This window comes from Podarcis raffonei, chromosome 2, assembly GCF_027172205.1.
Source record: "Podarcis raffonei isolate rPodRaf1 chromosome 2, rPodRaf1.pri, whole genome shotgun sequence".
NCBI classification, from domain to species: Eukaryota; Metazoa; Chordata; class Lepidosauria; order Squamata; family Lacertidae; genus Podarcis; species Podarcis raffonei.
This window is the reverse complement of record NC_070603.1, coordinates 33,349,318-33,362,820: the sequence shown is the minus strand read 5'-3', so window position 1 is coordinate 33,362,820 and position 13,503 is coordinate 33,349,318. Positions and strand designations below refer to the sequence as shown.

At 42.1% G+C, this 13,503-nt stretch overlaps 1 protein-coding gene across 15 annotated transcripts in view; it reads left to right on the top strand.

Moving 5' to 3' along the window:
* The window catches only part of CACNA1G (calcium voltage-gated channel subunit alpha1 G), a 324,964-nt gene that overhangs the window by 270,613 nt on the left and 40,848 nt on the right, over positions 1–13,503 (top strand). For 10 of the 15 annotated variants that reach the window (XM_053375763.1, XM_053375760.1, XM_053375759.1 and 7 more), the window contains 4 exons: positions 2,035–2,161; positions 6,243–6,368; positions 7,113–7,202; positions 7,403–7,616. In XM_053375763.1, coding sequence (XP_053231738.1) covers positions 2,035–2,161; positions 6,243–6,368; positions 7,113–7,202; positions 7,403–7,616 — 557 coding nt within the window. The remainder of the gene's footprint in view (positions 1–2,034; positions 2,162–6,242; positions 6,369–7,112; positions 7,203–7,402; positions 7,617–13,503) is intronic. The other 5 variants (XM_053375770.1, XM_053375762.1, XM_053375761.1 and 2 more) reach the window with 1 other exon arrangement.

The window sequence follows — 13,503 nt, the reverse complement described above, 5'->3', positions numbered from 1 at the left end:
TTGACAGGATACATCACAGGCAACTGAATTCAGCACACACACAAATAAATCTATTTTATTTATTTTTATTAGATTTATATACAGTGGTACCTCGGGTTACATACGCTTCAGGTTACATACGCTTCAGGTTACAGACTCCACTAACCCAGAAATAGTGCTTCAGGTTAAGAACTTTGCTTCAGGATGAGAACAGAAATTGTGCTCCGGCGGCGCGGCAGCAGCAGGAGGCCCCATTAGCTAAAGTGGTGCTTCAGGTTAAGAACAGTTTCAAGTTAAGTACGGACCTCCGGAACGAATTAAGTACTTAACCTGAGGTACCACTGTACCTCCCTTCATCACAAGATCTCAGGGCAGTATCTCAATTGTCTGATACCAGAATCTGTAGGCCAATGCTCTTAATTGGCATCATTATACCATAGACTTTTCCTCATCTTTTGCAGAAACTGGAGTTTTGGTCAGCTGTTCTGGTCATCAGGGGGCATAAGGGGAAGAATGTATGTTGCAGTCACAGCTCTTGATAACTTACGTCCTTTCTCCATTACAGTGCATTTAAATAGTCAAGCTAAAGGCATCTTGAAAGCTCTCTCTCAAAAATTATCCCATGGGTACTCTGAGAATCCTAAGCTGTCAGTTGCTTCAGAATACCCATCTCATTCATTGTTGTAATATTTTTTTTAATCATTGTGGTAGCAAAGATGCATCCCCATATTCAGTGATAACCCAAATTCAGCCACAGCTCTTTCTTTACATCTAGCTTCACATTTCTGTGGCTGTTTGGAAGACTGGTTGTGCGCTCAGCCACAGAGTCCACTCTCCTGGTGCGCCTAGCTGCTGAGTGGTAAAATGAATGGACACAACAATCGTCTGAGCTTTAAACAGCTACAACTTTATTGATTTCAGATGTAGGAAGCTTTGGCATAGGCACTGGGTGTGTATCCCTCTCAGCCCTGCCCCCCTTGCTCAGGAACTGAGGCAAGACAGGGTCTATTTGGGGGTAGATCCATCGCAAAACGCAGGTTTACGCAAATGGCCCCCAAACGCTAAGGGAAGCTCTATGGCCTGCTAGCCCTACACACTTTGCTCTTTGGACAGAGACTTCCTTCTAGACCCGTCTAACGGGGTACCCTGTTAACGCCACCCCAGGGAACAGGGGGTGGATGAGTCACCACTTCACCACACCCCAATTGGATGAAAGACTATAGGATTCTGCCCAAGGCCTAAACTGCCAAAGTTGTGCTATGGGAAAAATGAAACCTGCCGAGCAGGGGAAATTGCTTCCCAGCTCCGAATACAGCAACCGCCAAAAGACCACAGCAAAGCTCAGCTAGCTGAAAAGAAATGGTTAGAGCAGTAATCAACTATTAATGAAGGGAGGGGAAGGGTGGGTGACAATCATGGCCAACTGGATGCTGTGCTGAGTGGTCAGCCAGGCTAAGTAGATGGCCATCCCTCCCCGGGCCGCTGCGGATTGGCTCATTTGAAGGACAGGTTAGGTGGGAACCCATGAGCTTTCGCAGTGGCCAGAGGGGACAGGGAAACAATCTAAAAAGGGGCTGCATGTCCGGGGGGGAGAGGAGGCACCGCGTTAGGCCACATCCGCCGCTCTCCTGCAAGACGGTAAGCGGCCATTACAATCGTATAAAGCACAGGGTTTATTACAGCAGTGTGGAAGAAAGCATGGCAAAAATACATAGATGTTTTAAGGTGAAATGCCACAAATTGGTCATTGTAAAATGACAATACTGTTCAGATGTCCCATTTATGCTGCTGTGTTTATATCTCTATGGGATAAGTGTGTTGTGTAAAAGCACAAAAATCCTGTAATTCTCTTTGTGTCTCATTCAGATCACACAAGTGCTCTCCCAAATGCACATTTTCAGTTCCATTTTACCTTTTCAGATTGGAGTCATTTTATTTCTTTAAAGTTCCTGTATTTGAGCTAGCTGCTACTTCAACTTGCCTTTTCCCCACTCCCTTTGAATGAAGAAAGATATGTTGTTAGGATGCTATTAACATGCTAGTTTTGTCTTTCAGGGTCATTAGCCGAGCACAAGGGCTGAAGCTGGTGGTGGAAACCTTGATGTCATCCCTAAAACCCATTGGAAACATTGTTGTCATCTGCTGTGCTTTCTTCATCATTTTTGGCATCTTGGGGGTCCAGGTAGGCTTTGCACAGGATTCATTGAAAGTAGAATAGACTAGATGGTCCATGTGCTCAAATTCACTGCATGGAATTGGAGACCTTCAGAGCCTCACAACCATATATGCCTCTGGAAAGGTGCAAGACTCCTCAAGTGCTTATAGAACAAATAATAAGTCCATGTGTTTCAGAGCTGTTTCACAAATTACTTTTTTCTAGAAATGCAGTCAAAATATTTGATTTTAGCTGCAAAACTGTTTTGTGTCTCTTTTGTAGGAACTGTATATTTTTTGTGCATTCCGCAGTACGTGACTTTCATTAAACAAAAGTGTGTTTTCAGCATCACAGTAGCGCATACATTTGGAGGGAGGGGCTAGTTGCCTATAATGGACGGTGACCCTTTTTCAGAGCCTGAGGGCTTGCATTCCCTTCTGCGCAGCCTTCCAGGGGCCCACATGCCAATGGGCAGAGACAAAGTGTGCAGAACAATACATGTGAATTTTGCCTCTTGTCTAGTCTGTGTCCTCCATCCAGCCAAGAGGCATAGTCAGAGTCCAAGGGTTCATTCTAGACAGGCAGAAACACTCCATGATGAGACTGGTGACAGGGTGCATGGGTTGGGGGGAACCCCAAGGTCCAAACAGAGCCCACATTTGGTCCCTGGGCCTGAGGTTCTGTTTCCTTGGCCTGTAAGCTCCCTGCTACAGAACTTGTGAAGCAGCTCTCAGACAAACAAGTCTCTACACACTATTGGGGGCGGGGAATCAGGCCACTAACCAGTAGAATACAAATGGAAATTCCTTCCAACCCAAACATTGAATGAAAACCTACTAAGCCTCTCCAAGATACATTTAGCAGCTTTAATGTAGTATTGCAAGTGATTTGTTTCTTAATCAATTGCACAGTTTATAATGGCTTAGTAATATCCAGTGGTCCCATTTGTTCTCTTCATATTTTATTTATAGAGCTATGCCTTGATGTATAGGTTGGAATATGTATTATATCACTATAACTATAAAACGTCTTATTTTTATTTTTTAATTTTTTTTGGAAGTCATCCTGAGCGTTTACCGAAAGTTTTATCTCTTCAGTCTTCCACTTTCCAAATACAGAAATCTGATTTAGTAATCTTGTTTTGATCTCTTCCCTAATGTGCTGGTTGCAATGCCCCATATTTGCTTGCTGCAGTTCCCAATATTTGCTTCAACTGCTGTAGAGTAGGCACTAGTAACTAACCTGTCATGGAGACAGAGGTGATCAAATATAATAATGGAAAGTACAGGGTGTAGCTTGATCCCCTAGGCCCTAAGCCTTTCAGAAAATGCTGTATTGGGGGAAATCATCAACCTTTGGTATGCATCCAGTGTTGTGCTTTTCACCACTTCTACCCCCCAAGTATAGTACTCTTAGGTTAAAAAAAAAAAAGATTAAATGTCACCACCTATGAAATATATGGGTTTCCATTGATCTCTATTGTTTGGCTTGCTCAAACAGAGCCCTAAACGCTTGGCATCACTTTTTGAGTTCAAATAAAGAGGTGATGTTTAAAGAGTCCAGTGGGAAACGAACCATGCCATAGGGAAGCAAAGCATGATAATGCCAATAACTTTTGTCACTCAATAAAACAGTGCAAATGTCTCAACCTAGCCTGATGCAGGCCGCTGCACTGACATCCATCATAGTAGTTGTCACGCTCTGCTGCTTCCTGTTTGCCATTGAAAAAGCGACAATATTAATCATCTGGGGTTTTGATACCTTTCACCCTGTTGGTAATTGTATCTGACGCTGTTGAAGTCAATGCCTCGGGTCACCAGATTCACAATACAGTGTGAGGCCTGTGCTTCAAGGGTTGTGTGCACCACAGAATTTCGACCACTGTGAATGCACAAGCAGGAGAAGTGGCACCTTTCAAAATTCTTCTGTCACTTTAACAGATGTGGAACACCTGTCCCTTATCTGGCAGTCCTAGACAGAGTGAGTGAGATCTCACAGAAAATGTTGGACTCCTTTGGGAGGAAGGGCAGGATACAGATTTAATGAATAAATGTGATGATGGGAGGCCTTTCCTTCATTCTACTTACAGGCAGAGGTATAGAATCAACTGGGGTCTAGAAAAGGAGCTGATTTCTTTATCCATGTATATGATTTAACTAGCAAAGGTCTGTGCAAAAGTCCTCCCTCTAGTAGTCTGAATAATGTCTTTGTCTGATCAAATGCATGTGTAGACCAAAGGTGATTTCAGGAGCATGAAAGGGCATAACTGTGAAGTCAGCAGGGTAAATGGACCCTGGTACTGGATAAAAGCAAGCAAATACTGTCTTGTAACCTAAATAATAATCCAAGGTAGGAAATGTATTTCCAAGCAGCAATTCAGAAGTTGTCAGAACTGTGAGGAAATGATAGCCAGGGCCGGATTTAGCAGTAGACATACACAGACACCAGGGTTGTGCCTTGCAAAAGAAGGTTTGTTGTTGTTTGGTGATGAGGCAGATTGACAGGAGGCCAACTCTAGCCACCTCCCTTTCCTGAACAGGTGCTCAGCACAATTACCATTGACATTATAGTGCTACTTGGATATTTATAGGGCCCCGACTGCTGGATGATCCCAGGTAATTATGTATAACATGCATTGGAAAGGTGAAATTTCTTTCCAGTTAGGAGCAGCCACTCATGTGGAAGCTTCCAATTACGCATGGCTCTTAATCTTCACTGGATTGGGGGCAATTGTTTATGAGCTTGTGTATACTACAGGCTTCCTGTACATTGAGGCCGAACTGCAGTGAGTCACATTCTGTAGCAAAAATTAGCCTTGGGCATGTCTCATGGAAATATGGGAGATAAATATTTATAATAAACAAATAAAAAGTGTGGGTACCACTGGCAGTTATTTGCAGCCTTGTTTGCACCATTCAGGTTGTTTGGGTTGTACAGTCCCTGTCAAAGAGAGTAAGATATTCTGGACGTGGTACAATATTTTGTGTATGGGCAGAAATCATGAGGTAGTCCACCATCAACCAAGTACCCTTGAAGAAGAAGATTTGGTGGCTTGCTCCTTCCAAGTCCGTCAAGCCAACTCTTAAAAATCATGCTGAATAATTAGCTTTTCCCTCTATCAGTTCCTAAAACTTTGAATGTTATTGTGAAGACATTTTCACATGTATCCTGATGACTTCTTCCTGCAGCACTCGGTCAGTGGTGACCCTTAAGTAACTCTAGACCCTGGACTTCACAGTCTTATAGGGCGATGGTCATTTAGTTGTGAAGCACACAGTTGACATTTCTCTTCTCACCACGGCAATTCCATGCTTTGTAACTGCTTTTCCATTGCTAATATGTTAGAGCAAAGTCAAAGAAAAACCTGTTTGCTAGCCCTGGTAAAAGAAATACTCTGAGCTTGTGCAGTTTTGCATTTTTATGGTACCATCATGGCTACAGAAATAAAATGGGGTTTGCTTTTGCTGCTTCATGCTAAACACATTTACTTGGGGGAAAGCATCGTTTCTTCTAGAAAAGGATAATATATCTTTAAGGAATGAGTAATAAAATGAACATCTGTAACCAAGTACATGCTTGACTTGCCACCTCCTAACTATAAAATATTTTGTTAAAAATAAGAAGGAAGGATGCTGTAGTGACTAGCTTCAGCCCTGGTGTTCCCTGGCATGTCCATGCCAGCACAGATGCAGATGTCAGGCCTGTTTGGAGCTGGCTCCATTATCTGCTGCTCCCTGGGTGGTGATTTGGGGGCCTTTTTGTTGGTTTTTATTTAAATGTCCCAGCTTTTAATTATTCAGAGGGCAGCTCACAAATAGAAGGAAAACCAATTAAATCAATTAAAACAGCAGCATAAAACTGCAAATAAAAATAAATAAAAACAGCAGGACCAAAGCACCATTCACTAAAAGATGGTGTCAATAAAACATTGGGGGCCTGGTGCCAGACCTCAGGGCTTAAATGGGGCAGGTAAGACCTGTCCCTGATGACCACATGCCAAGTGTCTGAAGTTGGGGGCACCCAGACAAAAGCCTCCAGACATATCTCAGTGACCGGGCATTGTAAAGTCACATTTGCTAATTATTTTGCCATCTCTTGGTTTTCACAGTTGTTCAAAGGGAAGTTTTTTGTCTGCCAAGGGGAAGACACAAGGAACATTACCAACAGGTCGGACTGTGCAGAAGCCAGCTACAAATGGGTCCGGCACAAGTATAATTTTGATAATCTCGGCCAGGTATTAATGGAATGGTAATCTGCTTCTTTGCTCCTTTATTTCCCTGATTCTAAGTGTTCTTGCCGATTTTGCAGCTACCGTGGCAAATGACACATTTCCTAGACGCAAAATGTGCACTTAAAATCCCCCATTTTAGCGTTCGTAAGTCTGCACAAGTTCCTTTCTGAATTAAGACAAGGGCTCGCACCTTCTTGGACCATTACACATCATACTACATATGTCTATCAAAAAGCCTCATATTAGAAAATTTGACACCCTGTACCCAGCACAACCTAATGCTTGCCTAAGTGATACACTTCAAATGTTTCTGGACTATAACTCAGTTTATAGTCAATATGGTCAATAGTAAGCAGTTGATTCCCAACATCATATGAAGGGCGCCACATTGGCTGCTAACATCTCCATTCATTTACAGGGTCCACTGGAAATCATCCATACTTTAGCAGCGTGGCAGGAACTAATTAGAAGAGAGTGAGGGAAGCCTGTAGGGTGAAAATGGAGCTGGCTGTCTCTATTTTTTGAATTAACCCTCATTGTTGGACCAGTGTCTGACACTGATAGGTTTTCGCAGGCGGGAGATATTCAGCATCAAAGCACATTATTTTTATCAGCAAGGTAAAATAACAAGCTAAAATGCAATTTTAAACTTGAGCAGATAGGAGACCAGAGTAGAAGATGGGCACATGAAAGGAATTGTTTTCTTCCGGCCTAAATGTAATGCTGTGTTTCCTCTTGCCTTTCTAGGCCTTAATGTCTCTGTTTGTTTTGGCCTCCAAAGATGGGTGGGTGGACATCATGTATGATGGATTGGATGCTGTGGGAGTGGATCAGCAGGTACGTGGTTCGGCATTAAGTTAATAGAAGAGATAGTTTTGTAAAAAACAAAACAAAACTGTAAGGGGTACAGCTCCTCCCCGTATCTCCCAATCTTCATGGACAAAGGATGTTCCAATCTTACTTTGCACATTCATACAGCCTTGTCCCCGGTACCCTCCTAGGTTGTAATTTTAATGGCTTTCTTCTCTGCCTTGTAGCCAGTCATGAACTATAACCCTTGGATGCTCCTCTACTTCATCTCCTTCCTGCTGATTGTTGCCTTCTTTGTCCTCAACATGTTTGTGGGAGTTGTGGTGGAGAATTTCCATAAGTGTCGTCAGCATCAGGAAGAAGAAGAAGCCAAGAGACGAGAGGAGAAGAGACTCAAGCGGCTGGAGAAAAAGAGAAGGAGTAAGGAGAAACAGATGGCTGGTCGGTAGTCTTTCCTCATCTTTCTGAGTCCTGCTTGACCTTTGACAGTCTCCCCGTAACTCCCTGCCTAGCACCCGAGGCTCAGATTCCTTTCAAAAGCATGTCCAGCTATGAAATTTGCATGAAGGATATAGTTCTGGCATAGGCTAAGTAACGAGCCGCAGAAACATAGCAATGGCTGCATGATTCGCAACTACTTTATACGCTAGGTGATTTTAAAAAAAAGAATAATTTTAAATGTATTTTTTTTATTGCACAAGCTTAGCATTACCCAAATAGTGTCAAATGCAAAAACCAACAGTTCCAGAGCAGGCCAAGAATCTTAGGCGTGTCTAGCACTGTTGCTGAGAATTAGCTTCACTATTTGGTTTATTACAGCCTTGTAATGTCACAGTGAAATCACTCTTGTCAATTTCTGAGCCAGTTTGCATATCGATTGATGAAACTGCATCGTGCATTCAAGGATGTAATAATAAAAAGCAGCCTTGTTTTAGAAATGCTTGAAAATATAGTGTATTTGCTTGAGAAATACAGATTTTTTTTCTTTAAAATGATGAAGGAAATAACCAGACAGAAATTAGCCAAATTAAGTAGATCCACTGGCACACAACCTTGTTGGACCACTTAGAATAATTTTTTAAAAATCCTTTTGTAACCATAGTAGATGTGTCTCTAAAAATCTGAGAAACTTGACATACATATTGTCTTTTTTATCTCAGTTCTGTTTGATTGAAAAACAGGAAATTACATTCAGGTCAGAGGTCACAGGTCAGAGGTACTCTCCTCCATCTTGCATGCCTTCTATTCTGCTTGGATTTTTTCCCCCAAATGCCCCTGCGTTCATTCATGGTATCACTCTTGTTACTTCCATCTTTAAGTGTTCTTATGGCTTTCCCCCAACCCATTATCCCTTCCACATTTATTTCATCCCTTTCAGACTGACACCAGTAAATCTGTAGGAATCTCTCTTTGTTGTTGTTGTTGTTTAATGGTTACTTTAAAAAATGGTGCAATTCCCTGTATGGTTGTTCTATAGGTATAACAAGATAGGACCATGATTTGTGTTGTGTGTTGTTTTTTGAGCATTAATTATATTAAATTAATATCTAGATACTTAAGGACATTCGCAACTTAGAGGATCATATTTTAGCATTATTTACTTGAGGGTAAGGATTCCAGATCAGAAGATCTGAAACGAATAAATCATGCTGAAACTGTGGTTTATTAATGAATTTTGTGACACTGTTCAGAAATAAGAGAGCTCCATAATGAGCTATGAGGTTGTGGTTGTGGTGTTCACAAGTGACCTTTCAAAGTATTTCAGAACTGACATGATTTTTTCCAAAACAATGACTATTTTGATTTATAGCTCAAGGAACATACAATCATGTTATAGGAAGAACTGTCCATGTATTGGGGTTCATGTTCTTTTTTTAGCCAAAGTTCATGGGATTTTGTACACATGAAACATCCCATGATGCATAAAGGCACAAAGGTGAAAAGGTTTATTGGAGATACTTTGGTAGTATATCTATCAGTGTCAGTGAAAAGTATGCATGCACCCGTGTTCTGCTGGTATAGCATCTGCAAATATTTTAGTGGTAATAACATGGTAAAGAGACAAAAAGCCTCACAGACTTCTGTGCATAAACTAGTCTTGGCCTCCCAGCCAGCGTAGGGTTGTGTCAAATGCAGCTTCTTGCTACAACAAAGGAAGCCTTGTAAAGTAACTCTGGGAACAGGGAAGATTTAAGAATGGAATTATACACTCCTGAAAGAGTTCCATTTTAAAGGAAAGCTAGCTCCAGTCATGCCTGTAACACATTTGGAAAGCAATGCAGTCCCGTGGAATCTGGCACAGAATTGTGGCCTATGTAGGATTAGCTTTGACATAGTAGGACCTTATATGGAAATATAAAATGGCATGCCTCCTCTCACCCACCCCTTCTTGTTCAAGGTGAAAGGCCCGCCCCTTGTCATCCTTGATGTTTACTTGCCTTCACACCTCTCAGTGGGCCACAGCCCTGGGGAACTTATTAACCATCTTATGCATTATTCCTTGGTTCACTAGACTCCTGGCCTGCCCCTCTGTCTGGCACAGTGTACTTACTGTAGCTTGCCTGTTCATTACTTATTTCCCATATTGTCTTGAGACACTATGGTATTTTCCCCCACTGCCATATTTCTTAGCTTCTCTAAAACCTCTAAACAGCTTACAAAAATAAAACATTAGAATAATCAGTAAAAAACAAAAAACAGCTAAGTACAGGTTTAAAAAACACTCAAAAGATAATTTAAATCAACAGTAAGCAAAAAGAGATTAAAACACGCCAGTATTCTATATGTCTGGGTAGGCTTGCCTAAACAAAAAATGTATTTTTACTGTCAGAAAGTTCTTCCTGATGTTTAGTCGGAATCTCCTTTCTTGTAACTTGAAGCCAATGGTTTGAGTCCTACCCTCCTCCAGAGCAGGAGAAAACAAGCTTGATCCATCTTCCATGTGACAATAAAATTATTAACTATGATTATTTAAGGCTTGGTTTCCAGACCCTTGAACGTCTTGGTTGCCCAACTCTGCACCTGTCTTTCCTGATTAAGATATTATGGAGAAATAGAACTGATTGTCATCAGTATATTGATGGCCATTTGCCTCAAAACACCTAATGGCCACTTCTAGACCTTCATATAGATATGAAATAGCATTGGTCATAGAATAACATGATCACCAGTGGGCCAAAAAGGAGTCTGTGTTTTAAGCAACCACTGGAAAGAGTTGGGTTGATGGGAGTCCAGCAATATCTGGAGGGCCACAAGTTCCTCACCCCTGCCTTAGACAGTCACCTAGTTTCCTTATGCAGCCTTTGATGTAGGGATGACTACAGAACACATCAGTTTACAAATGATTTATGAAATGGTTACTCCATTGATGAGGAAAAGGTGGACCCTGGATATTACGAATACCACTTAAAATGGATGTTCTTATAAATTATTCTGACACAATTATTATTGTGAAAATATGTTAAGTGTAAAAATCGAACCACATTTAAAAGTAATGTGTGACATAATTTTATGTGGTCCAGGCTACTTGTACAACACCTTCAGCTTTCTTCCTAAGTTTGGAAATTAACATAGGTATTTAGGGATTTAGTATTTGCTACAATAAAACTATAAGCATAATTCATAAATCTCATAGTTATGATTCCACTAATGATACTCGTTACAAAGGGCTTCAACAGAGAAAGTGAGGATTTTATAGCTTCTTCCCTAGCTGTAACATATTGAATGTGAGCTCCCATTGACACATCATAATTCCCTGGAAAATAATTTCACTTTGGCTGTGATTATTGTTATTTTTAAAAGAACCACTTGGAAAAGCTTAATATTTCATCGTGTTTTCAAGTTTTCAAAAAAATAAATAAATCCTGAAATACTTTGAATTATGTTGGCTACGAGAGCAGATATAAAGGGGGGGGCACACATGAGGTATGAGGAATTTCCTAAAAGAAAGTCACAATCCACTCTGTGCATGGAATGATATTGCCAGTTGTCTCTAATGTATTGGGACATGGGTTGAAATAGTTTGCTGAAGAATGGGAAGTTCTTGCAAAAGAAACTACCATATAAAATTTACAGAAGAAAGAAATTGTCCTCTTATAATCATTTTAGAACTATAACATTCATTTGTGGTTCGAGGACCCGACCCCCGCAATGTGGAATGAATACACGAGGACACATGATATAAGGTTAATGGCAAGAAAAGGCCACAACTTTATTGATTACAGCAGTGAAAAGGTATTGGCTTAGGCATTGGATGTCTAAAACAAGGAGGGTTTATTCAACAGTAGGTGGAGCCTGTTGATGCTAATCCAACTATAGGCTCACCCCTGATGTCACCGAGGGTCGTGCCATGGCCTCCCGCCAAGCAGGCATCGGACAGAGTACACGACCGCCAGATTCCTTTAACGGAATACCCAAAAATTGAAGGCATAGGCGATGGCCACACCTAGCCCTTCGACACACCACAACACATTATTCCAATGCCTAACCTACCCACCAATACCACAAAAGTTGTGACGATTGCTACGAGGTAGGCAAAAAAACCAAAAAGCCTAATGCCAAATGGAAAAATTCCTACCAGGCCCCCCGGACAACCAGGGCGACCAACCTAAGGTCCATAGCAAGGCCAAAAGACTAAGACCCTGAGCTCAAAGGGAGTGGAGGGTGGGTGACTCGCGACGGGACGACGTAGAATGAGGCTGAGGAGAGGCTGGCCCCGCAGCATTAAGCTGCTAGGCACGCCCCCCGGAGGCACCTGGTTGGCTGCCTGCCGGTGGGCGTGGGCACCAGCCAGGTGAGTGGGGATGGCAGGGGGCTAACGCCCCCTGGGCGGTGCTCGGTTCCCGCCCACAACCACTCCCCTCTCTTCCAGGGAGGAGAGTCTTTGTGGTTCGAGGACCCGACCCCCGCAATGTGGAATGAATACACGAGGACACATGATATAAGGTCAATGGGCAAGAAAAGGCCACAACTTTATTGATAATCTCTTTCTTAGTACTATGAGGAAAAAGTTTTTTTTTTAAGATTGCAGGCACAAGTGCCAGTTGAGTTTGCCCTGGCAGAACACTCTTTGACTTGTGTACAACAAATATGCCTAAGAGCAGAACTACGTGTTGTGGAAAAGTAAGTGCCTACAAATCTATGGTGGCCACTTCCAAACCATTGGGTAGCTTTGGAAGGGAGCAATTGGGGTGGGAAAGAGGTGTGCGCTGGCAATGGAGGATGGGATCAAGGGCACCCTGTCAACGAGGTGATATGAAAGCCGTCTGCCTCAGGCAGCAGATCCAACCGCTGCCATTGCCCCATTGCCAGCCTCCCCGGGGCTTCACTAGTGCAGCCACTGCAACACCATTGCCTTCACTGCTGCTGCATTGTGGTGGAAGTGTGGGCAAAGCCACAGGCAAGGGTGCAGTTGCGGTGGCAGAGTCAGTGGCAACGTGAGTGTGATGGCAAGGATGAGGTGGGGGCCTGAATTGGGGAGGGGGCATCATGGCATTTTGCTTACAGCAGCAAAATGTCTCAGGCCAGCCCTGGTCAGGATGGTTCTCTCATCATCAAACAACTGTTTTCCTGCTCCAGCAAGCCAACCCTATTTTCCCCTCACACAGTTCTAATTTAGGGATGGATGAATTACCCTCTTTCTGGTCCATGTCAGTTTTGCATGTAAGGAATATCCTATCCTATTTGTTGCTATTTTTTTAAAAAAGGAAATGCACTAAATATATGCATTTAACTTGTACATATTTTGCATGGACTTTTGTATGCAGTTCCCCCTAGAAGTGCATATTTTGTGCATTTTTCTGTAAAATACACATCTTTGTATGCTTTTTTAAAAAGCTGAAACTGATTTGTCAACTGTGTTCTGAACTGCATATAAGTCCAGGGCTGGCCTATAAGGTTGGTTTGCTTAAAAATGCAGACTGCACAAATTTCTCCTCTATCTCTTGTCTAGATGCATGTTTCCCCTAACAAACATGTCTGGAACTCTTAAAAATTGTTCAGAGGAAGGCACTGAAGTAGAAAAGCAATGAATATTGGGAGTGATAAAGAGCCCTTCCCTTTGCCAGCTCTCTACTCCAAATGGGTTCCTAACAGATGTGGTCACTGGAGTTTTGTTCTACATGTTCGCACATAATGTAGCATTTCACCTCTTAAAATATTTATTTCTAAATAACCCATTAGTTATACAGTTGGTTGAAATGGTGAGATTCCTCTGGGGTAAGTGGCATAAAGACTGTATAGTAACTAGAATTTTCCCACCCAACTCCCTGTTTGTTTACTTATCACCTAGGGACCAATACTGATGCCAAGGTTGTACTGTATTATGTTG